The sequence below is a fragment of the Lynx rufus genome, unplaced genomic scaffold (assembly GCF_022079265.1).
Source record: "Lynx rufus isolate CCGP_SWC_20201006 ecotype Redwood Valley unplaced genomic scaffold, mLynRuf1.p SCAF_10, whole genome shotgun sequence".
NCBI classification, from domain to species: Eukaryota; Metazoa; Chordata; class Mammalia; order Carnivora; family Felidae; genus Lynx; species Lynx rufus.
In genome coordinates this window covers 84,189,530-84,213,327 of record NW_025814824.1, presented here as the reverse complement: position 1 = coordinate 84,213,327, position 23,798 = coordinate 84,189,530, and the positions used below count along the sequence as shown (strand labels likewise).

Here is a 23,798-nt window from a genome sequence, read left to right as displayed (position 1 = left end):
GGTTACATTCTTACTTGGTGGGGTTTTGAGGTAAAGAAACCTTTTTATTTAGTTGTTTCAGGGATCTTGCCCTAACGTTAATTTAAGAAAGGGGCGGGAAAGGTAAGAAACATTCTTACCTAGGCAAGAGTCATTTCACATGCCCAAGAGCAGAATTTACTTGAACATAGTCGAAATTTCCAATTTCCCCTTACCTTTAAAACTTTCTGGGGGCTTTTTATTACTAATAATGCTTTGTAGCTGCTAGAATTCGTTGAGACTTGCTATGAGTGATGGATCACTGATGTTAACTTTATACACTGAGATTCAGTTCATAATTTTAGGATATAAAGTATTTTATTATTTTTTATAAAAGTATATTTTAAACTCCCACTATGTCAGAATCTTCATCTCTGAAATTTCTTACTAGTTGTCTGGAGTTGGGGTCTAGGATGGTGAGAAATTACTTTAAGCCCTATTACAACTGTGGATCAAAGGTAGTCATTTGTATCAAGGGAGGTTCAAGATTACTTGGATTGGCTTCCTGAGGGAAAAGGATGATCTAGATAAATGATTTTACATGATCGAAAAGGGCAGGCTCTCTGGTGCTGATATGAAACTCAATACTGCCCAAGGATAGATATTTTATGGGGTGGGCAATGGGCTAAAAGGTTAATTTTCTAACGTGTCAGAACTGGAACTTGATGGCATGACTGTTTTTAGTCGGAGGCCCACACTTCTGCAGTGCCCCAGAAGCATTTGGACAAGCATGGAATATAATACCAAGGGTGTTCAGGCCAAGTTCAATACAACGGTTAAAAGTGACCTGCAGTGCTGTATGTTGTGGGGTTAGCAGGTGGATAGGAAAGACAAGGGCCAGTCTTCATCCCTGTCCCCAGTGGCTCTCACATGCCAACAGGCTGCACCTCTTTCTGGAGAGCAGCTACTAGGTGAATACTAGAAAGATAGGCTTCAACCTGTAAATGTCCACACTATGGTTTCTACAGCTTAATTCTCCAACATTTTTGTGATCAGTATCTTGACGAATCACACTTACCACCTAGGTTGTATTGCTGGTAAAACCCTTTATATAATAGAGGTTTTTGCACTGGGCTATCCATTTCTTCGCCTCCCAAATTAGGTAAGAGAGGGATATATAGTGCAGAAAATATTTTGGAGGTATAAAATAGCTAAGGTTTCATTTAACTTCCCTGAAAAGTTGTCATTTAATAAAAATGTGGGATTAGTCAACTACAGTCACAATACAGTCACTATAGATTTCCCCTTCTGTGTTCATCCCGCCGAACACAAAACAAAGCAGTGTGTCAGTCTGACTTTCCTCGTGTGAGTCACCACCTTGGGTCACTCCTTTGCTGGCGGAATCCCCTTTCTCAGCATCACAGTTCAGAGTGAGAGAATTGGAATCTTCTTCCTCAGAAGTACACATCACTGGCCATGGAATGACACACATGGAATGATCCAATCGTCCAGGGGGGAGAGAAGTATCAAATTTAAGCAAGGTCCAATGCTGCTTTTCTGTGTTAGAAAAAACAATATACACAAAGGCTCTGCGTCAAAAAATTTCCAGAAATGCTCAGTGATTTGCTGTTATCACTAAGTACTAGCAGAAATAAGAAATAAAAGTAAAAAAAAAAATCTATTGGCAGTGTTACTGCTTTCATGATGTCATTCCCTATAAGTTTGGTTTTCATTCCTTTGGGTTATTATTTTTGACAGAGCGGGGGAGAGTGTGTGCATGTGTGCAGGGGAGGGGCAGAGGGAGAGGGAGAATTATTTTTAAGTTTTGGGTTTTTTTTTTTTTTAATTGATTTACTTTGAGAGAGACTGCAAGCAGGGGAAGGGCAGAAGGAGAGAGGAAGAATCTCAAGCAGGCTCTGTGCTGTCTGTGCAGAGCCTGACACGGGGCTCAAACTCGTGAAACTTTGAGATCATGACCAGAGCCAAATGAAGAGTCAGACACTTAACCCACTGAGCCACCCAGGCACCCCTGATTCCTTTAGATTTAGATGCGGAGGGACCAAAAGGAAAAACTAAAGCGTTGTGATACTTTTCAAAGAATGGTCACATTAAAGATCCACAGTGAACACCTGCTCACCTATGTGATACCGATGCATTGTGTCCAGTGCTCCTGTGGGAGTCATCCCTCCAAAGATGTACAGGTGTTTCCCCACAGCCACAGCTGAGTGGGCAGCACAGGCTGCGGGAGATGCCCCCGTGGGACTTAGCTGCTGCCATTTCATCTCATCTGCCAAGAGAAAGAAAGTGGGTATAACACGGCCTAGAATATGGATTCAACCTTACTTGTCAGACTTGTGTAGTTTGCAAACCAATCACTGAAGCTCATTCACCAAGCGCTCTAAGTATTACAAGGTTTATTACTTGGGGGAGCTTGAGATTCTGTTTGGGTGGTCCGGGGAGGGAGGAGAGGCTCCGGAATCTGTAGTTTTAACAAGCACCTCAGGTAATTCTGAGGTAAGTGGTCTTTGGAGCCCACTGAGTGATACTGTCTTTGGTGACTCACCATTTACTATTTTGGAGCCCACAGGAGGGGAGTTCCATGTCTGCATGTGTGCATTTTAAATGTTAGCAGTTCCTTAGCAACTCTGTGAGTGCTGGCTAGACACTAAATATTTTGCTCGCTTAATTCTCCTAACAGCCCCAAGAAACTGCTATTACTTCTGTCTACCCTCGTTCTTACATTTGAGGAAGTGGAATTAAAGAGGGCGAGGCTTGTCCGAGGTCCCACAGCTAGCAAGAAGCACAGCTATGATACTCAGGTCTGACTCTAGAACCTGTGTTCTCTCCACCGTAATGTGCTGCCTCCAACACCTACTCCCAACCTATTTGTGCAAGGATATTTGCGTCTTTTCAAACAAGCACTGAAATGAGGCAAGATATTATTGGATTTTAGGTTTAGAGAATTACTAGAGTAGGAAAGGAAGAGAAATAACCAGGAAGTAGCTCCTCAGCACAAGGAAATAGGACTTTTTTTTTTTTTTTAAGTTTATTTTGGAAAAGAGAGCACAGGGGTGCACGAGTGCATGTGAGTAGGGGAGGTGCAGAGACAGAGAGAAATAGAGAAACCCAAGCAAGCATAGTGATTTGCTGTCCGCTGCGGGTTCAATCCCACGGGTTCAATTCCACGATCAGTGAGATCAAGACTTGAAATCCAGAGTTGGACCGCTTAACTGACAGAGCCACCCAGACACCCCAGGACTTTCTTTTTTCTAAATAAGCATTACAACCCCAGCTGACCGCTGCAGGGAACACTTCCGTGAAGATGTTTTACATTTGTCACTTCAAGGCAGGGGCCCAGCATCTCAGGGTTGGAAGGGAGAATCACTCAGCCGAGCCAAAACTCTAGCCAACGTAAGAATCCCAGCCAGTGTCACTTGGCCTCAGATGTCACCAAGCCAGAGAACTCATTGTTGGGCAAGGCAGCCCAATACACTGAGCAGCAGTTCTCATGCCTTCTGCCCACAGCTCCAATTCTTATAGTCTAGGGCAATGCAGAACATGTTCATTTGCTTGTCTGTCCACCCAAGATACATACTCATCACCTGCAATCTGCCAGATACTGTGTTAAGTGCTGGAAACATACCGGGGAAACAGAAAAAGCCTCTGCCCTAAGGGAGCTCATCATCTAAACGAATAACCCAGAATGAGTCCAGGATCTCTAAGACATGTCAGCCCTTCAGACACTGAAAGACGATTCTCACATTCTCCCCAGCTTTCCTCTTCCAGGGGTTTTTAACCATTTAGCATGGCAATTCTGGTCCCCAACGCCCAGACATACTCCGAGGACACACATATCCCTCACGGGCATAGGGTTAATGGCTAATGGCAGTCAGGGAATCCAGCCAGGGAACCCAAAGCATAATGAGTTTTAATGAAAGAGCAGGGTTGTTGGAAACATAAGAGATAACTAATGGCTGGTACGTAGCAAGTACTCAGAAAATTATTGCTTTCATTGGTATTATTATTTATTATTATTTAGGCCACATTTGCCAGAAATCTAGCCAAGATTCCACTGGCTGGCCAAATTACCCACACTTAAGAGCAAAGCTATATTCTATCAAAGTATATTTTATTTCATTTTAAGCAGATAACTGCCCATGCCCTCTACCCTACTTACTTATATCAATGCAGTGGAGATCATCGTAGAATTTGTCCCCTGCCAAGCCTCCATGGATGAAGAGCTTTGTCTCTGCTGCCACCATCACATGACCATGCCGGGGGGATGGAGGTTTTCCAAGGGTCTCTGGCTGTGACCAGGTCAGAGTGTCTAGAAAAGTAGTCATTGGCATCAGATGAAAAAGCTATGAAGCCAGAATATGAGAAATACACCCAAGCTTCACTCCCCAGCAAGCAGAGACAGTGAAAGCAAAAAGTGACCTGGGGACATTCACTCCAACTTGCCAACTCAATCCAGACCTCCTTCCTTCTACGACCTGTAGAGCCTCTGCTTGGACACTTTCAGGGCTGGAGAATTCACTACCTACCACGCCTGCCCACTCTACTGGGCTTTAGGAAACCATTCCTCGCTTTGAATTTAAAAAGACCTCCTTTAAGCTTCAACCTGGAACGGCAGCAAAATTAAAAAGAATAGTCTGCTTCTTCTGTGACAGGCCTCAGAGTCTTTTTTTTTTTTTTTCCAAGACAATACCCTTAATTGACTTGCTGGAAGCATGGGAAAATAAGGTTACTTTTGAAGTTAGCAGGGCCTGCTGGAGCAGCAGTATAGGATAACAGACCAGGGAAGTTGGAGTGAAAACTGGGTCATTTCACTGAATAACTTCGTGGCCTTGCACCAGTTAATTCTCTAAGCTCTAGCCTCTACAGTTGTAAAATGGGGATCGAGATAATACCTCCTTCTCAGGGTTGAAGTATGCATCAAGTGAGATAAGCACAGAGAAAGTATTCAATACATGAGAGTTTGTGTGAGAATTACTGTTTGTGGTATGCCTGAAGGTTGTGCACGGAGCCCCACCGTTCAAAGGGATACAATCTGAAATAATGTGAAAAAGGTTTACGCATAAACACGTTCATCACGGCATTGTTTGTAATAAAGAATGGAAAATAGCTTAAGTGCACAGACAAGTGAATAGTTGTTATTGCTACAGTCATGATAGAATACTGTGCATTTATTTAAAATGTTGAAGAGTGGAGGGGTCCCTGGGTGGCTCAGCCGGTTGAGCTTCTGGCTCTTGATTTCCTCTCAGGTCATGTTCTCACAGGTTTGCGAGTTTGAGCCCCATGTCAGGCTCTGTGCTGGTAGTGCAGAGCCTGCTTGGGATTCTCTCTCTCTCCCCTCCCCCACTCACCATCTTTCTCCCTCTATCTCTCTCTCAAATAAATAAATAAACTTAAAAAAAAAAAAGCAAAAAAAAAAAATGTCGAAGATTGGGGCGCCTGGCTGGCTCCGTTGGTAGAGCATGTGACTCTTAATCTCAGGGTCATGAGTTCAAGCCCCACGTTGGGTGTGGAGCCTACTTAAAATAAACAAACAAATAAATAAATAAATAAAATTGTTGAAGACTTCATGATCACAGGAGAACTGTGCTTAAGTGAAAAATACAAGACACAAATATTACATATGAAATTATTTCTGCTTTTTTTTAATTTTTTTTAATTTTTTTTATGTTTATTTATTTTTGAGAGAGAGAGCATGAACGGGGGAGGGTGAGAGAGAGAGGGAGACACAGAATCTGAAACAGGCTCCAGGCTCTGAGCTGTCAGCACAGAGCCCGATGCAGGGCTCAAACTCACGGACTGCGAGATAATGACCTGAGCTGAAGTCGGTCGCCCAACCGACTGAGCCACCCAGGCGCCCCTATTTCTGCTTTTTTTTAATTTTTATTTTTAAAAATATTTGTTAATGTTTACTTATTTTTGAGAGAGAGACAGACAGAGCACGAGCAGGGGAGAGGCAGAGAGGGAGCCCCCAGAATCTGAAGCAGGCTCCAGGCTCCGAGCTGTCAGCACAGAGCCCCATGCGGGGCTCAAACCCACAAACTGTGAGATCATGACCCAAACCAAAGTCGGGCTCTCAACCGACTGAACCACCCAGGCGCCCCTATTTCTGCTATTTTTTAAAAAATTTTTAAGGGGCGCCTGGGTGGCACAGTCGGTTAAGCGTCCGACTTCAGCCAGGTCACGATCTCGCGGTCCGTGAGTTCGAGCCCCGCGTCAGGCTCTGGGCTGATGGCTCAGAGCCTGGAGCCTGTTTCCGATTCTGTGTCTCCCTCTCTCTCTGCCCCTCCCCCGTTCATGCTCTGTCTCTCTCTGTCCCAAAAATAAATAAAAAACGTTGAAAAAAAAATTTTTAATTAAATAAGCTCTGCCCCCAATGTGAGGCTTGAACTCATGATCCTGAGATTAAGAGTCACTATGTTCTCACGGTTTGTGAGTTTAAGCCCCACATAAGGCTCTGTACTCACAAGTGTGGAACCTGCTTGAGATTCTCTCTCTCCCTCCCTTTTTGCCCCCGCCCTACTCTTGCTCTCTCAAAATAAATAAACTTACGAAACTTTTTTTGAAATAAAAAGTGCTTTAAAAGAATTGCAAACACCATTCTTTCTGGAAAGAGAAAAGTCATACTATACTCTGTCTCCAGTCTTCCAATTTCACTTTATAAGTTTGAAATTTTGCTTACTGCATCTTCTCAACAAAAGGCTACATCTCTCTTAAAAAACACACACGAAAACTACTTTTGTCACATGTTATTTATAAATCGCTATTCATAAATGCCTACTAGTAAGCCGAAGAAATGCAAATAAATGTTCCTTATACAAAAATTTGACCAGAGGGCTCAAAATTCTAAATGTTTATATCATTTCACCCAGTAATTCCACTTCTCAGCATCTATTCCACATAAATGTTTGTAACACATACAAAAATTAATTTATGTTCACTGTGGCGCTGTCAGCAAAAAGTCAATCAGTCAGCCGTAGCAATCTCTTACTCGACACATCCCCAAAGGCAAGGGAATTAAAAGCAAAAGTGAATTACTGGGACCTTATGAAGATAAAAAGCTTCTGCACAGCAAAGGAAACAACCAACAAAACTAAAAGGAAACCAACGGAATGGGAAAAGATATTTGCAAATGACATATCGGACAAAGGGCTAGTATCTAAAATCTATAAAGAGCTCACCAAACTCCACACCCGAAAAACAAATAACCCAGTGAAGAAATGGGCAGAAAACATGAATAGACACTTCTCTAAAGAAGACATCCAGATGGCCAACAGGCACATGAAAAGATGTTCAGCGTCGCTCCTTATCAGGGAAATACAAATCAAAACCACACTCAGGTATCACCTCACGCCAGTCAGAGTGGCCAAAATGAACAAATCAGGAGACTACAGATGCTGGAGAGGATGTGGAGAAACGGGAACCCTCTTGCACTGTTGGTGGGAATGCAAATTGGTGCAGCCGCTCTGGAAAGCAGTGTGGAGGTTCCTCAGAAAATTAAAAATAGACCTACCCTATGACCCAGCAATAGCACTGCTAGGAATCTACCCAAGGGATACAGGAGTACTGATGCATAGGGGCACTTGTACTCCAATGTTCATAGCAGCACTCTCAACAATAGCCAAATTATGGAAAGAGCCTAAATGTCCATCAACTGATGAATGGATAAAGAAATTGTGGTTTATATACACAATGGAATACTACGTGGCAATGAGAAAAAATGAAATATGGCCTTTTGTAGCAACGTGGATGGAACTGGAGAGTGTGATGCTAAGTGAAATAAGCCATACAGAGAAAGACAGATACCATATGGTTTCACTCTTATGTGGATCCTGAGAAACTTAACAGGAACCCATGGGGGAGGGGAAGGTAAAAAAAAAAAAAAAGGACGTTAGAGTGGGAGAGAGCCAAAGCATAAGAGACTGTTAAAAACTGAGAACAAACTGAGGGTTGATGGGGGGTGGGAGGGAGGGGCGGGTGGGTGATGGGTATTGAGGAGGGCACCTTTTGGGATGAGCACTGGGTGTTGTATGGAAACCAATTTGTCAATAAACTTCATATTAAAAAAAAAAAAAAGGCAATTTAAAAAAAAAAAAAAGTCAATCAGTAAGAAAATGACTGAATAAATAAGGAATACCCACAGGATATGCTCTGCAAGGAAATCGGTCGTGACTTAGAAGACATCCATGACGTATGATTAAATGAAGGGATGATAACACAGTTCATGTCCCTTAGGTGCCCCCGATATGCCAGGCACTGTGCTATGCACTGTATGACATTATCTTATTTAATCTTCCCAGTTCTTTTTAGTAGGGGCACTATTACCATTTCAATTTTACAGATCAACAAACCAAGACCTAGAAAGATTAACTAGTCACAAGTAATACAGGAGTGCCTGGGTGGCTCAGTCGATTAAACATCCGGCTCTTGATCTCAGCCCAGGTCTTGATCTCAGGGTTGTGAGTTCAAGTCCCGTGTTGGGCCCCATGTCGGGCTCAGCACTGGGCGTGAAGCCTACTTAAAACAAAAAAAGCAATACAGAAAGTATGTGTCAGATCTGGTCCTGAGTCCAGGTTATGTGGCTACAAAGGGCATGTTTTCAACTACTAAGATTTAGCCTCACCCCTGCAAAAGTAAGCTATAGAACTGTATTTATTATCTGATTCCATGTATGTGTTTTAAAGTTTTTATGTAACTTCAAAATTCATAGAAATTTCATAAACGCGTAAGAATGTCCGGAAGGAGACATTAGGAACTGCTAACAATGTTTACCTCTGTTTATGTAGGGGGAAGGAAAAGCTAAAGGGGAAACTCATACTATTTTCTTTATAAATGACACTTTATGTTAAAGTGATCATTTATACATTTTCAAATGCAAATTTTGCTGTGGGAAGAAGATATTAGCTAAGGGATACACCGAAGACATCTAGAAGAGAGACACTCAGACAAAGTGTCATTTTCTAACCTCTTCTTCCTACACCAGGTAAGCTGTAGGCCACGGTGGCTCTGACCTGGTAAGTGGCAACCCTGGGGTGCCCTCCAGTCCATACTTGCGTCAAACACATGCAGCTTCACATCCTGCACAGGCTGGGCACCTCTCTCTCCGCCCCCAAAGACATACAGCTGGTTTCCAATGGCTGCAGACGATGTGTGGAATGTTCTTGGGCATGGCGGGGGGCTGGTCACCTCCGGCATGGTCCAAGTCCTGGTTTCTGGTTTAGAGAGAGAAGGCAGTCACCTAAAATATCCAGGCTGATGGGCCTCTCATCTTGACTCTGAGGCCAGGCAGGGTTACCTTTCATACCCCTATCCCCAAGGGGGACAGCAAAGGCCTAGGCAGGGTTCTTGTGCCACCAAAGTCAAGGAGGGGTAGCGGGTGATACTTAGAATTTTCCCAGATAGAGGCAAATCCCCAAGATTGAAAAAGTCACACATGCAATTAAGAATGAGGTCGATTTGATTTTGGAGGCCTTCCTTCAAACGTCCTCTCTGAACACTCTTCTGCTTTGCTGACTACCCTGCCCTGTGCCCATTCAGAGGAGACCAACATCTGCTAAAATGCATACCCACTAGAGGTGAGAACTAAATGTGCCAAATTACCCCAGACTATGTGGCATTAAAAGAAAGTAGACAAAGTTATCACAGTTTCAGTAGTAATAATAATAGTTCCTTATAAATAGTAAGTGCTAAGTAAATATTAGTTCTCCATTTTACAGATAAGAGAATTGAAGCAGAGACAGATGAAGTCATTTGTTTAAAATGACATGGCTAGGGGCACCTGGCTGGCTCAGTCAGTGGAGCGTGTGACTTTTGATTTTGTGAGTTTGAGCCCAATGTTGGGTGTAGAGATTTACTTAAAAAATAAAACCTTGGGGCGCCTGGGTGTCTCAGTTGGTTAAGGGTCCGACTTTGGCTCAGGTAGTGATCTCACAGTTCGTGGGTTTGAGCCCCGCGTCGGGCTCTGTGCTGACAGCTCGGAGCCTGCTTCAGATTCTGTGTCCCACTCTCTCTCTGCCCCTCCCTTGCTCATGCTCTGTCTCTCTCTCTCAAAAATAAAATAAACAAGGGGGACAAAACAGAAGAGACTCATAAACATGGAGAACAAACTGAGGGTTGCTGGAGGGGCTGTGGGAGGGGGGATGGGCTAAATGGGTAAGGGGCATTAAGGAATCTACTCCTGAAATCATTGTTTCACTATATGCTAACTAATTTGGATGTAAGTTTAAAAAAATAAAAAATTAAATTTAAAAAAATGATAAAATAAAATAAACATTGAAAAAATTTTTTAAAAAAGAAATAAAAAATAAAATCTTAAAAAAAAAATACAGGGACATAGCTAATAAATGGCTGACTTGGGATTCAAATTCCACCTTGATTAACACCAAGATCTAGGTGTTTTCCACTCATCTGACTTGAGAATAAAATTTCACTACCTTGGGAGGTGCAAAGAAGCTTATTTCTTTTTAGAGTGAAGCATGAGTTTTATAGAAACAGACGCATTACATTGAGTATCTTCCTTGTGCAGAATCATTGCCCTTAACCTTCTGTCTTGTCATTATCCACTCAACTCTAGCAGGTGGCTGGAAAGTATCCTCATTTTGCAGATGAGGGAACTGAAGCTCGGAACGTGCAAGTTCTTTCCCCCAGGTCAGAGTGCTTGTGAGTAGCAGAGCAGAGGTTTGAACTCAGTTCTGTCAAGACTCCCACACTCGTGCACTGCAACACACCAGGGATTATTTCTCGTCTAGGAAATTCTGTGCCTTTTGTAAAGGTCTTCATTCAGTACACAGAGTACCACAGGAAGCATCTGGAATATGTATTGGACTCAAACATGAACCTTGAGATGAAACAAGTCTCAGCCTATATCTAAAGCAAAATGTCATTATCTCTATAGCTACAGACCTTGGAGAGCTTTTGGATCTTGGGGGTGGGGGGTTAGTCGATGCTCAACCTCCAGGACCAGAAGGTCCTGGGACTGTGTTGCTGCCAAGTCAAACGCTGGCACAAATAATCACAAAGGACTCCTAAGCCATTTGGCGGACCAGCCTTAGTAACAAAACAGCTAATGATTCACTCACATTTTTCCTATATCTTGGGCATGGTGTCAAATTATACTATCTAGGAGAGAAAATGGATCTGGTAGAAAATCAATTCCTCTGACAGACGGTTTCCAAATTCTCTGTATTTTATTCAAATGGATGCCATCGTTGAAAGTCAGAAGCCCAGGGATCCAGAACTGATTTCCATCTGCCAAGCCACAGTTACGTCAACCACCACCACCACAATTATTGAGCATTAACTATGTGCCAGATACTGAGTTTATTTGAATCCTTGCCAAACTTAACCAGGTAGAAACTATTACTATCCCCAAATGACAGAAGACCAACTGTCTGCAAACAAGCATCTTAGTGATAGAGCACTGGGCAAGAGTTGACTGGCATATGAAAAATGTCCAGGTTGCTAATCATTAACAAAATGCATAGTTAAAGAATTAGATACAAGCTTTTTGGGCTATCCAATTAGCAGTGTTTAAAAATGATAAATTCAGGGGCGTCTGGGTGGCTCAGTCAGTTAATCATCTGACTCTTGGTTTCAGCTCAGGTCATGATCTGATGGTTGTGAGATAGAGCCCCACGTCAGGCCCCATGCTGGATATGGAGCCTGCTTGGGATTCTCTCTCCTCCCTCCCCTTCCTCTCCCCTGTTCACTGTCTCTCTCTCTCTCTCAAAAAAAAAAAAATAAATAAATAAATAAATTCAAGGGTGGCTGGCTGGCTCAGTCAGTGGGGCATGCAACTCTTGATCTCGGGGTTGTGAGTTCAAGCCCCACCTTGGGCATAGAGATTACTTAAAAATAAAAAAAAATTTTTTTTAATTTTTTTTTAACCTTTATTTATTTTTGAGACAGAGAGAGACAGAGCATGAACGGGGGAGGGGCAGAGAGAGAGGGAGACACAGAATCAGAAACAGGCTCCAGGCTCCGAGCCATCAGCCCAGAGCCCGACGCGGGGCTCGAACCCATGGACCGCGAGATCGTGACCTGAGCTGAAGTCGGACGCTTAACCGACTGAGCCACCCAGGCGCCCCTAAAATATTTTTTTAAAAAAGGTAAATTCAAAGTCAGCCAGGAGTGAAAATGCACTATTAAACACAGCTGGAGAGAGAAGCAGTTGGAAAATTCTGGAGAGCAATTGGGTAGCATGTATCAAAAGTCTTAAAGTTCACAGTGTTTTGTTTTGTTTTGTTTTAGCACAACAAAGGAGATAGAAGTTTACTGAATATACCACAATGGAATGGCAGGCAGAACAGCAGAGGAAAGGCTGTCAGGCTCAATGTTTTATATAGTCTTTTTATTCCTAGGCATGAATTCTAAGCAAATAATTGTCAATGACTTCTGAGCAAAGATGTTCACTGCTTTGTTATTTATAATGGTGTAAATCTGACAACCAAATGATGGTATTGTCACAAAATGGAGTATCATGCCGCCATTAAAGGTGATGTTACAGCAATGTCAGCAGGAAATAATTTCTGCAGTAATTATGAATTTTAAAAGGAAAAAGGTACAACAGTGTGCTGGTGAAACAGTATGAACTCAGGCTTACAAAAATGCAGAGAAATAAAAGAAAGGAAGTACTGAGATGTTCTCAGTAGCCTTAATGTCATAGGATTGTGGATGCCTTTTGTCCACTTATTTACACTTTCCAAAAATTTGTTTAATTTGTTTTCAATGTTTATTTTTAAATTTTTTTTAATGTTTATTTATTTTTGACAGAGAGAGAGAGAGAGATGGAGCGTGAGCGGGGGAGGGGCAGAGAGAGAGGGAGACACAGAGTCCGAAACAGGCTCCAGGCTCTGAGCTGTCAGCACAGAGCCCGACGCGGGGCTCGAATTCATGGACCGCGAGATCACGACCTGAGCTGAAGTCAGACACTCAACTGACTGAGCCACCCAGCTGCCCCCAGTTTTCAAATATTTTAAAATGAATTTTATTTATTTATTTACTTACTTACTTATATTTATTTATGTATGTATTTATTTTTTGAGAGAGAGAGAGCCTGTGCTAGAGAGGGAGAGGGGTAGAGGGGGGGAAAGAGAGAAAATCTTAAGCAGGCTCCACACTCAGCACAGAACCTGATGTGCAGGGTCAATCCCACGACCGTGAGATCATGACCTGAGCCAAAATCAAGAGTCGGATACTCGACCGACTAAGCCACCCAGGCGCCCCTTATTATATTTATAAAGAGAAAACAACAACAACAAAATTTTAATTATAATTTGTAACAAAAGACAAGTCCACCTCCCATGGGTGGTTCAGCGACAATCTCTTAGAAGAGATGTTCCCAAACTGCTTTGTCAGCGAGAAAACTGCCAGTGAGACTGGGTAGGAACTTTGCACTGTTTGGCTAAAAGAAACATAATAGGAGGATCTAGGTCAGGGTTTCTTAACTTTGGCACTATTGGCATTTGAGACTAGATAATTCGCTATTCTGGGGGGCTGTCCTGGGCATTACAGGGGGGACAGCAGCATCTCTGGCCTCTGCCCACTAGATGCGAGTAGCAACTGCCCATGCTCCATGTTTGATCACCAAAAAATGTGTCCAGACATGGCCAAATGTCCCCTGAGGGACACAATCGCCCCCAGTTAAGACCCCCTGATCTAGCTGACAGGTTCTAGGCTAGCTTAGTCACTGACTCTCTTAGGACTTTAGGAAAGTCACTTCCCCTGGACCTGGGTCGCCCACTTGGCATAACTGTTCTCTGAAGTTTCTTCCAGTTTCGGCTTTTAACAAATTGATAATTGCTCAAGTGTTACGAGATGAGGGGGTGGGGGAAACGCAATTCTGTTATTTTCAGATTTTGCCAGAAGTTAAAATTCCTGTTTTCTATGAGGCCAGCAAGTTAAACAGATTATTCAGTACAATCGAAATGAGTTTTGCTATAGGAATTGGAATTGGATTTCTTTCTTTAGGTAAATAAAAGAACCTTTGGCTACTTACCAGGATTTAGAACTTGTAGGCAATTTCGATTTCCTGACTGGTCAGCACCTCCAAACACCCAGATGGTATGAGGAGCACAAGAGGGAACAAAGCTGGCATGCTCGTACCGGGGCAAGAGGCCCTCCGAGGTGGCTAAATCCCACCGGTGTGTTCCTAGAAAACATTTCACTCAGTTCCTGCACTGGAACTGCCACTGTAGTTTATGCCAGTTGACAAACTTGGGGGAGAGTAGTGAGGAGAAAAAGTCGAAAGCATAACCACCACAACCATCAGATCACTGGCAGGGAATATGGTCAAATTCCAAAAAGTTCTATAATAGAATTTCGGGGGCTGTCTGCCTAGTCTATAAACCCTCCTCTATGGAAACTGTCCCCATTCTCCCAACCAGAGGGGTAGAGATCCCAGAAGATCTGTTTGTACTACACCTTGACTTTCTAGCTTCAGCTCATTGGGTCAAAGGTAGTTACTTGACCCCAAATGGGTCAATCAGATCTTCCCTTCAGAGAATCTGGAATTCGAACAGATTTCTGGATTTCTTCTTGCATGTATGGAGAAGCAGCTAAAGCCAAAGTATGGAGAAGAGAAAGAAAGAAACATCTACATAAAGAAGACCTTGGGGTTGTGGGAGGGGGGATGGGCGAAATGGGTAAGGGGCACTAAGGAATCTACTCCTGAAATCATTGTTGCACTATATGCTAACTAATTTGGATGTAAATTTAAAAAAATAAAAAATAAAATAAGTTAAAATTTAAAAAAAAGAAAAGAAATACCAAATAACTACAAAAAAAAAAAAAAAAGATCTCCTCAGAGATGAGGGAGGAGGTAGATGATCTCTGACAGTTTTCCAATTCCTGCTTCTACTCTGTCCTGAGTCTAGGCTTTATCTCCTATGTTTAGATTCTTCCCTTTTTTTGCTGGTTTAAGAGAGTTTCTGTTACCTGCAGCTAAATGATTTCTGGCTAAAACAAGCTCACAACTGCTCAGGGAAGTAAGACAGTAGCCCCATTTTATAGGACACTGAAGCCCAAATGGTTTACACAGGTTAACCAGAGTCACAAAGCTAGTAATAATAGGTCACACCAAAAATATAAGTGGACTACGCAGCGAGTTTCTTGAGGGCTGGAAGAAATTTTAATTGCCTTTGAATTCCTAGTGCAGGGTGTAGAAATTCAAGTGCCTACATAGGAGGGAACGTGGCAAGTTGGGGGATGAGAACCCCATTTGATAGGCGGGGCAGCTCAGTGCCAAAAATCTGTTGCCATGTAGACATACAGGCCTACTGATGTCAGATCTTCCAAAATCATCAAGAGAAGCCAAACCATCTCAATTCTTATATGTAGACCCTTGTACATTTGGTTGGTAAACAACTTAGATTAAATCAATAATAGCGACTTTGCATGGGCCTAACAAAACACGTATGGGGGTCTGCCATCGTGTAGAGCACATGGTGGTCACCATCCGTTCATTTTCCATTCATCATCCATCTATCCAAATACTTAGAAAGCACCTACTCTGTGCCAGGTGCTATGGTAGTGGCTGGGGGTACAGTGATGAGTAATATAACTATGTTCCTTGTTTCCAAAGAGCTTATACTCCTGTGGGGAAGACAGATAAGAAATAATCACACGTGGCAAGAGCTGTGAAGTGGAATAAGGATGGGGAAGTACAGGATACTATGGAAATATAGAGGGTGGTTGTGACATTGTGATTTATATTAAGAAATATATATGTGATCTTGGGGCACCTGGGTAGCTCAGTCGGTTAAACATCTGACTCTTGATTCCGGCTCAGGTCATGATCTCACGGTTCATGAGATCGAGCCCTGCATCTGTTGTCAGCACGGAGCCTGCTTGGGATTCTCCCTCTCCCCGTCTCTCTCTCAAAATAAATAAAAAATATAAAAAAGAAAGAAAGGAAGAAAAGAAAGAAAGAAAGAAAGAAAGAAAGAAAGAAAGAAAGAAAGAAAGGGAGGAAGGAAGAAATATATATGTGATCTCTGTCAGTTCCAGGCACAGAGCTCTTAAAACCCTTGGAATTTCCCAAGTGATAAGATTGAAAAGGATGTCTTTTATAAAAAGCCCCTGTCAACCACACCTGGATTTATGTTTATGAGGTGACTTCTGGAAAGCTCTAAGGATGGGGGCTGGTTGCCAGGGGAACCAACCATATGATTAGAGGGTTGGAACTTTCACCTAGCCTCCCACATCCACTGCTGAGAAAGGCTGAATCAATCACCAATGGCCAGTAATTTAATCAATCATGCCTGCATAAAGAAGCCTCCAGAAAAAACCAGGTATTTGGTGAGCGTCCAGGTCGGTAACCACGAGGAGGTACTGGGAGGATTGTGCGCCCTCAGAGTAAGGATGCTCTGTGCCCTTCTCCCCATACCTTGCCCTATGCATCTCTTCTATCTGGCTGTTCCTGAATTATATCCTTTTATAATAAAGCAGTAATCTAATATGTAAGCTATTTTCCTAAGTTCTCTAAGCCACTCTAGCAAACTAATGGAACCGTAGGGATCATGGGACTCTCCAATTTATAGCTGGTAGGTCAGAAGCATAGGCAACAGCCTGGACTTGGGGTTAGCGTCTGCAGTGGGACAGGGGCAGGACAGTTCTATGGGACCGAGCCCTTAACCTGTGAGAATGTGATGCTAAGTCCAACTGGATCTTGTCAGAACTGAATCGAGTTGTAGGACACCCAGTGGGTGTTGCAGAATTGTTTGGTATGGGGAAAGACTCCCAGACGTTTGGTGGCCAGAAATAAAGTATTGAGACTAGTGCTGGGAGGAGAGACAGGAGTAGAGAAGGAAAACAGGATTTCTCCTTTCCAGTGGTACTGCCTAAACTAGCCCAGAAGTATCAGGGAAAGCTTTCTGATGGAAGTGGCAGTTAATGTGGGATCTGAAAGAGGAATAGTAGCCAGGTGATAAGGAAAGGGAAGAGCCTTCCAAGCAGAGGGAACTATAGGTGCAAAGGCTTGGAGGCCAGAACTTAAGACATGTTCAAGGAACTGAAAGATACTCAGGGTAGCAAATATGGGTTTGGGAGAGCCAAGAAAGGAGCTGGGAAAGGCTTGAAATGTAGGAACGACATGGTCAGATTTGTATTTTAGACAATACTGTCTAGGTATGGAAAATGCACGTGCGGTGCATTTACGGGGTAAACTTGGAAGCAGGGAGACCAGAAAAGAGGCTGTTGTTATGTCCAGTTGAAGAGTAATAATGTTTAGGGGTACCTGGGTGGCTCAGCCGGTTATGTGTCTAACTCTTGATTTTGGCTCAGGTCATGATCTCACTGTTCGTGGGTTCAAGCCCCTCACTGGGCTCTGTGCTGACAGTGCAGAGTCTGCTTGGGATTTTCTCCCTCTCTCCCTCTCTCTCTGTCCCCGCCCCCCCTCAAAACAAACAAACAAACAAACAAACAAACAAACAAACTTTAGGGGCTCCTGGGTAGCTCAGTCGGTTAAGCATCCGACTTCGGCTTAGGTCATGATCTTGCGGTTTGTGAGTTCGAGCCCTGCGTCGGGCTGGGTGCTGACAGCTCAGAGCCCGGAGCCTGCTTCAGATTCTGTGTCTCCTCCTTTCTCTGCCCCTCCCATGCTCATGCTCTGTCTCTCTCTGTCTCTTAATAATAAATAAAAGTTAAAAAAAAATAAACAAACAACTTCAGGGACACCTGGGTGGCTCAGTTGATTAAGTGTCTGACTCTTGGTTTCAGTTCAAGTCATGGTCTCATGGTCCTTGAGATTGAGCCCCGCAAAGGGCTCTGCACTGTCAATGTGGAGCTTGCCTGGGATTTTCTCTCCTCTCTCTCTGGGCCCTTCTCCCTGGCTTGCTCGCTCTCTTTCAAAATAAATAAATCAACATTAAAAAAACTCTTTAAAAAAATAGACAGGCTTTAAAACAAAAAGAGAGAGAAGTAAAAATGCTTGGACTGCAGTAGTAGTAGTGGAAATGGACAGATGTGGGTGAAGATAGAGATGTTTAGGGCTTGGTGATTAATGAATTATGTGGATGGAAGAGGAGGTGGAGCCATCAATATCTCCCAGAAAAATATCTGATGATGCAATGGTTGGATGTCCAGGGCTCTATAGAGACTCTTTCACCCCCCAAAATGAGGTATTGGTTGGTGGACGTCTGCTGAGACGTTAGGGGCCTCTCAGTGACGTTCATTTTCTTAGAGGAAAACCCTGCTCTCTGGTCTCAACCAGTGTTCTTACGAATGGTCTGGTCATGGCCGGTAGCACAAGCCCTGCTCTCTGGCCACAGGGCATGGGCTCCGCAGCTGCTGGTCTTACCCAGATCCATGGTGTGCACATCTGAGAAGCTCCTGCTTGGATCTGCTCCCCCAACAATGAAGACCTTCCCTCTCTTGGCATCACCAACTGGGGGTAAATATGAACAGCTGTGGCCAACCCGAGCACAGGGGCTGTCTCCAGGGGGGGTCAAGGTGTACCTGCCAAAGGAAGGATGTATTCAGGAGACCTGAGCGGAGAATAAACGAGGCCGTGTGTTCTTTCTACTCCTCATGAAATACTCACCAGAATGCAGAGTCTTATACATACACCCACCTTAAGTTGTATCCACCAAAGCAGTATTTCCCTCATTGATAATTGTCCCTACATTTGCACATAACCTTTGACTTTTCAATTTTGTCACCACTTGTAGCTCACATTAACCTAATGGGGTTGCACTGGACTAGTAATTGTCCCCATTTGGCAGACAGGGAAACTGACACCCAGAAAAGTTCAGTGGTGTGTCCCAGCACGAAATGGTACCTGTGAGCATGGTTTGTGAATTCCCAGCTCAGGTGCTTTTGAGATGTGTGACCTTTTAGAAGTCATTTAACCTTTCTGAACCTTAGTTTCCTCATTTGGACAGTGAGGTTGGCAATAGTTCTTTGCTGTGAAGGTAAGATGAAGTCTTGTAACAGTGCAGGGAAGGACTCAGTAAATGGTGGCTGGAGCTTTATGGCCACTCACGTAGGAACCTACAGCCCCAACGATCCTGCCGCTAACCCATGATGCTCTGTCAAGGAATATTCTCCAAAATGTATAGATTTTAAGAGCTTTTCCAGATTACTCAGAAAGCTTGACTCAGAAGCCAGAGCTAGGACTCTGAAAAAATCAAATACAGGATCCATTCATCCCATTCTCTAAAGTCCCTCTGAATGCCAACCAAAAAACATAATTCAAATTTCCCGGTTGGAAAAGAAGATTCGGTAGCTATTTTTCAGGCCCTGGCTCATTAGACCTCTCAGGCGTCTGGTACTCCTGACTCTTTCCTCGTTCTTGTACCTTTCTCCTCACCTGGCTTCCCCACATCCCTTCCTTTTGGTTCTCTACCCATTGTTCTGGCTGCTCTTTTCTGTTTTCTTGCTCGGACTCCTTTCCTACCAGCTTTCTCCTAACCCTTAATACCCTTGGATTCTCTTCTCAGTCTGTGTTCAGTTATCCTGTCAAGTTCATCTGCACTGATGGTCTCAATTTACCACCCATCTACATACTCATCAGCGATTTCCAGTCTCAATTTCTTTTCCAGATCCCTCTTCTGATAACCAGATTCACATACCCTATGATCACCTGATGATTACTAACAATGTACCGTGTAGGCTGTGAACTTCGTTACAATCCTGGTTTCCCTTAATCTGTACAAAACCCCTTTGAGGACGGTACTATTATCACCATCTGATTTTTACAACTGAGAACCCGAGACTCAGAAAGGTTAAATAACTTACCCAAGAGCACACAGCCACCCAGATACGTGGTGAATACGACAAAAAGTCCCTGCCTTCAGAGCCCTCACAGACTAGTTGGGAAGAGAAACATTAAACAGGTAATTTCACAAATACCCATTTTATTTTAATTGTGCTATAAAGGAGTACAGGATATAGATAGGGGTATATACTATGAGAACATATCCTAAGGGGACCTCAGCCTGTAAGGAGAGGTGTGAGAGGGAGGGGGTCAGAGAAGGCTTCCTGAAGAAGCACCATTTGAACTGAGCTCTGAAGTATGAGAAGTTAGGTGGACAAAGAGAGGAATGAAAAGATGGAGGGAAAGAGTGACCCAGGTAGAGATCAGCACATACAGTACCTGAGTGGGCAGTGCAAGGCATGTTAAGGAAGAGAAAGAGAACAAAGGATGAGTAAGGGTACCTGAGGTTGGAAAAGACAGGCAGGGACAGGTGGGCCATTTTAAGGACTCTGGTTTTTATCTTAAGATCAAAGAGGCACAAAAGGGTTTTAAACCAGGGAATGCCAGGAGCAGATTTACGTTGGCTAGAGAGCAGGAGGGGACATGGGGAAGCCAAAGGAGACCCTCCTCTCCAAGGTCCTGCAGAAGCATTGTCTCCTCTCTACAGCCTTCTGTGAGCCCTCCTTCAGTACTGATCACACTCACCGCCATCACCTGCTTAGTCCGTAACCCCCACTACTAGGAGACTATTCACCTTTGTACTCTCAGCACCTACACAGCAGCTGCCCGTCAGGCCATTGTTAGTTGAATAAAGCGTTGGTTGAGCAAGCAACCAAGAAGCAGTAAGGCCAGTTTAATCCAAATCCAATTCCCTGAGAATCTTAAAAATGAGTCACAGCTTGAGGGAAGACACAGTGTTGGAGCTGTGGATGCCAGATGGTCAGTGCCTTATTCTTCCTAGTAAATGGATTTTAATAAAATCAACATCTGCTCTGTGATAATTATTGCCCCACTATCTTTCCTCTGAAGACCTTTTCAGACAGTTTGAGTCTAATTACCAGCAACTACAGACAGCTTCGTCTCTACCCTTTCACAGAGATGATCAAATATGTTAGTAAACTACTTATAAATGAAACAAAAACTCTTGTTTTTCTCTGTCTGAATCCTTCCTTACAGACCATGTTGCTTTCCTGGGCTTGTCTCCAGGCCCCAAGACTGGCAGCAGCTTCATGGTGTCCTATGCATAAGAAAGAAAGGCACTTTTTAGACACACAGGACAAATCAGGTCACTTCCTTCTTTAAAACCTTTCCTTTTGATGTGCCGATTTCTAGGGCTTGGTTCATCTGAATAAGCATTACCAACCTTTTGATATAAACTTAAATTTGGGAGGCAAATATAACACAATTTTATTGACACAATTACAGGGTTTTTCTTTATTATGTTTTATTTTTGAGAAAGAGAGACAGAGGGTGAACAGGGGAGGGGCAGAGAGAGAGGGAGACACAGAATCCAAAACAGGCTCCAGGCTCTGAGCTATCAGCAAAGAGCACGACGTGGGACTCCAACTCACAAACTGTGAGATTATGACCTGAGCCAAAGTCAGATGCCTAACTGACTAAGCTACCCAGGGGCCCCCAATTACAGAGGTTTTTTTGGCTAAAGTTTTCTGTCTGTCTGTGATTTTCATGGAGAAGGGACATATGTCAAAATATTTTCAGGGGTGGGGCGCCTGGGTGGCTCAGTGAGTTAAGCGCCTGACTCTTGATTTTGGCTGGGGTCATGATCTCACAGTTGGGGGGGATCAAGCCCCATGTCAGGCTTTGCACTGACAGCACAGAGCCTGCTTGGGATTCTCTCTCTCCCTATATCTCTGTCCCTCCCCGTCCCCCATGCTCTAGCACTCTCTCTCAAAATAAATGAACATTAAAAAAATATTTGCAAGGGTCATAAGATGTTTATACTCATCAAAAGATAAAATATTTTATATTTTATTTTTTTTAAGCTTTATTAATTTATTTTAGAGGTGCCTGGGTGGCTCAGTCAGTTGAGTGTCTGACTTAGGCTCAGGTCCTGATCTCACAGTTTGTGGGTTCGAAACTCAGATCATCAGGCTCTGTGCTGACAGCTCGGAGCCTGGAGCCTGCTTCACATTCTGTGTCTCTCTGCTCCCCCACTCACGCTCCGTCTCTCTCTCTCTCTCTCGCTCTCAAAAATAAAATAAAAACATTAAAAAAATTTTCTTTTAGTCATGTCTGCACCCAACACGGGGCTCGAACTCACAACCCTAAGATCAAGACTCACATGTTCTCCTGACTGAGCCAGCCAGGCACCCCAAAAGATAAAATACCTTAAAAGGTTGGGAAATACTGATCTCTGGGATAAATCCATACCTCAGCATGGCATTCAAAGCCTTCTGGACTCAACCTTTTCCCCAGGGACTCACCTCCACTGCTATAGTGAGCTACTGTTGCTATATTTGTTGTTTCTAACATGTCAGGCCCTTTCGTATCTCGCATCTGCGTGTTACTTCTGGTACCTGAAATGTCCCTTCCCTTCTGGTCAACTAGGAAACTCCCAACCTCCAAAGCCCAGTTCAAAAGTCCCTCCCTCAGTATAACCTTCCCTGATTTGTTGTTTTCCATTTACATCCTCAAGTTACTTCCTTCTCCCTCTGAAGGTTATCAATGAAGTCACCATCATTGCAGGGATCACTCTGAATGTGATTATCCATTTAAAAGATTCTAGAGTAAATTCCAACAGAGCTGGGCCTCTCAGATTCATTCAAAGAACCTACCAATGGGCCCCGGCTTAGAGTAGAATTGAGGGATGAGTGAATGAAGAAAGAACATAGATGAGATTTCTGGGAGATGAACGAATAAATCCAACTTTTGGCCTAAGCCACTGACCGCGGTCCCCAAAGCCCAGTGGGTAAACTTCGTATGAGCGGAGACTTCATTGCAGCTACCTCTGCCAGTCCCATCCCCCAGTTCCATCCCCGCGTGGCAGCGACAGAGGACACAGTGTCGGGAGAGAACAGGCTGGTTTCTTTCCGTCAATGAGGCCGGGCCGGAACCCGAGCACGCCCTCCCCAGGGCTCTTCACCCGGCCCGGGCCCACTCCCCTAAAGGATGCGGCGGCTCCCGCCCAGGATCGCGTCAAACCCACGGCCCGGACACCCCCAGACCCGAACCGCATTACCTGCGGCAGCTTAGGAAGGTCCCGGACTGTGGCTCCGCCCCTAACATGGGCGGGGGTTGTGCCTTCGCCCCTCCCCCAGGCCCGGAAGAGCGGGACTGCCAACCGCTCGCCGTCTCCCCGCGTCATTGGCCCGGTCCCCAGGGCGCGCCCTTTGGAAGGGGACCGGGAGGGCTCCTACCCGCCAGGAATGTCGGTCTGGCTGTGCGTGTCTCGGGAGCCAAACTGGCCGGCCGTCCCTGGGGCCTTTCCTCCCCGGCGGAGTAAATAAGCCAGGGCTCCTTGGAAACGACTTAACAAGCGAAGTGCAGGGGGTTGGGCATCGGCTTAGAGGACCCAAATTCCTTCGGCAGCTGGGCTCCCCTGAAGGAGCTACGGTGTTTTCAGTTCCAGCGGATGTTATAAATGGTTTTTGAAATGGTTTCAAAGACCCTTTCCTAGGTGTGAAATGTCCCTGCTTGGTCTTAGGTCAGTTCAAGCTTTGGTGTCTTAAGCAGCTGACTCATTCCATAATTAGCGTTTGTAACTATGGCAGGCACTATGTTGAACCAAACGTAGCCCCTGGCCTCCTGGAGTTTACAGTCTAACTAGAGAGCGAGATTAAACAGAAAAATAATTAGGTACATTTGCAAAAAGTGCAAGGAATAAAATGTTCATCGACGAGAGCATTTGGGGGGAAGTTACTTTTCTCTGGGCCTCAGTGTCACCCATCTGTAAAATAGAGCTGGTAAGATTTCTGTCACAAGGTTATGGCGGGGACTAAATGAGCTAATGAATATAAAACGATCAGTTCACAGCGGCTGGCATAGAGCTGGTCCTCTGCAAAGTATGCTATTCCTATAAATAAACTCTAGACACTAGTCCTGAGCTAGACTGCTCATCTGCATTACCTCTGATCTCCATGAGCATAGGTTCTCTGCAGCTTTCCTGAAAATG

The 23,798-nt window shown here is 44.0% G+C and overlaps 1 protein-coding gene across 2 annotated transcripts; it reads right to left on the bottom strand.

Annotated features, from left to right (window-relative positions):
- Positions 1 to 339: 339 nt before the first annotated feature.
- Positions 340 to 22,888, bottom strand: RABEPK (Rab9 effector protein with kelch motifs). Of its 2 annotated transcripts, XM_047069467.1 has the most exons (8): positions 22,866 to 22,888; positions 20,845 to 20,903; positions 18,269 to 18,426; positions 13,970 to 14,122; positions 9,024 to 9,185; positions 4,136 to 4,285; positions 2,096 to 2,245; positions 340 to 1,515 (listed from the first exon to the last, which is right to left on the bottom strand). In XM_047069467.1, exons 2-8 carry the CDS (start codon positions 20,895 to 20,897, stop codon positions 1,223 to 1,225), a joined length of 1,119 nt encoding a protein of 372 aa, XP_046925423.1. In that variant the 5' UTR covers positions 20,898 to 20,903; positions 22,866 to 22,888; the 3' UTR covers positions 340 to 1,222. The 2 variants fall into 2 exon arrangements, with proteins under 2 accessions (XP_046925423.1, XP_046925429.1); XM_047069473.1 differs by lacking the exon at positions 13,970 to 14,122.
- Between the last annotated feature and the right edge of the window lie 910 nt (positions 22,889 to 23,798).

Bases quoted from the DNA above. Each gene is read 5' to 3' on its own strand.
- RABEPK (XM_047069467.1), bottom strand. From the start codon at position 20,897: ATGAAGCTGCTGCCAGTCTTGGGGCCTGGAGACAAGCCCAGGAAAGCA. The intron at 18,427-20,844 runs GTCTGTAAGGAA...TTCCTTTGGCAG, and splicing joins AAGCCCAGGAAAGCAACATG to GTACACCTTGACCCCCCCTG. The intron at 4,286-9,023 runs GTATGGACTGGA...CTACTTTTCTAG, and splicing joins GCTGCATGTGTTTGACGCAA to ACACTCTGACCTGGTCACAG.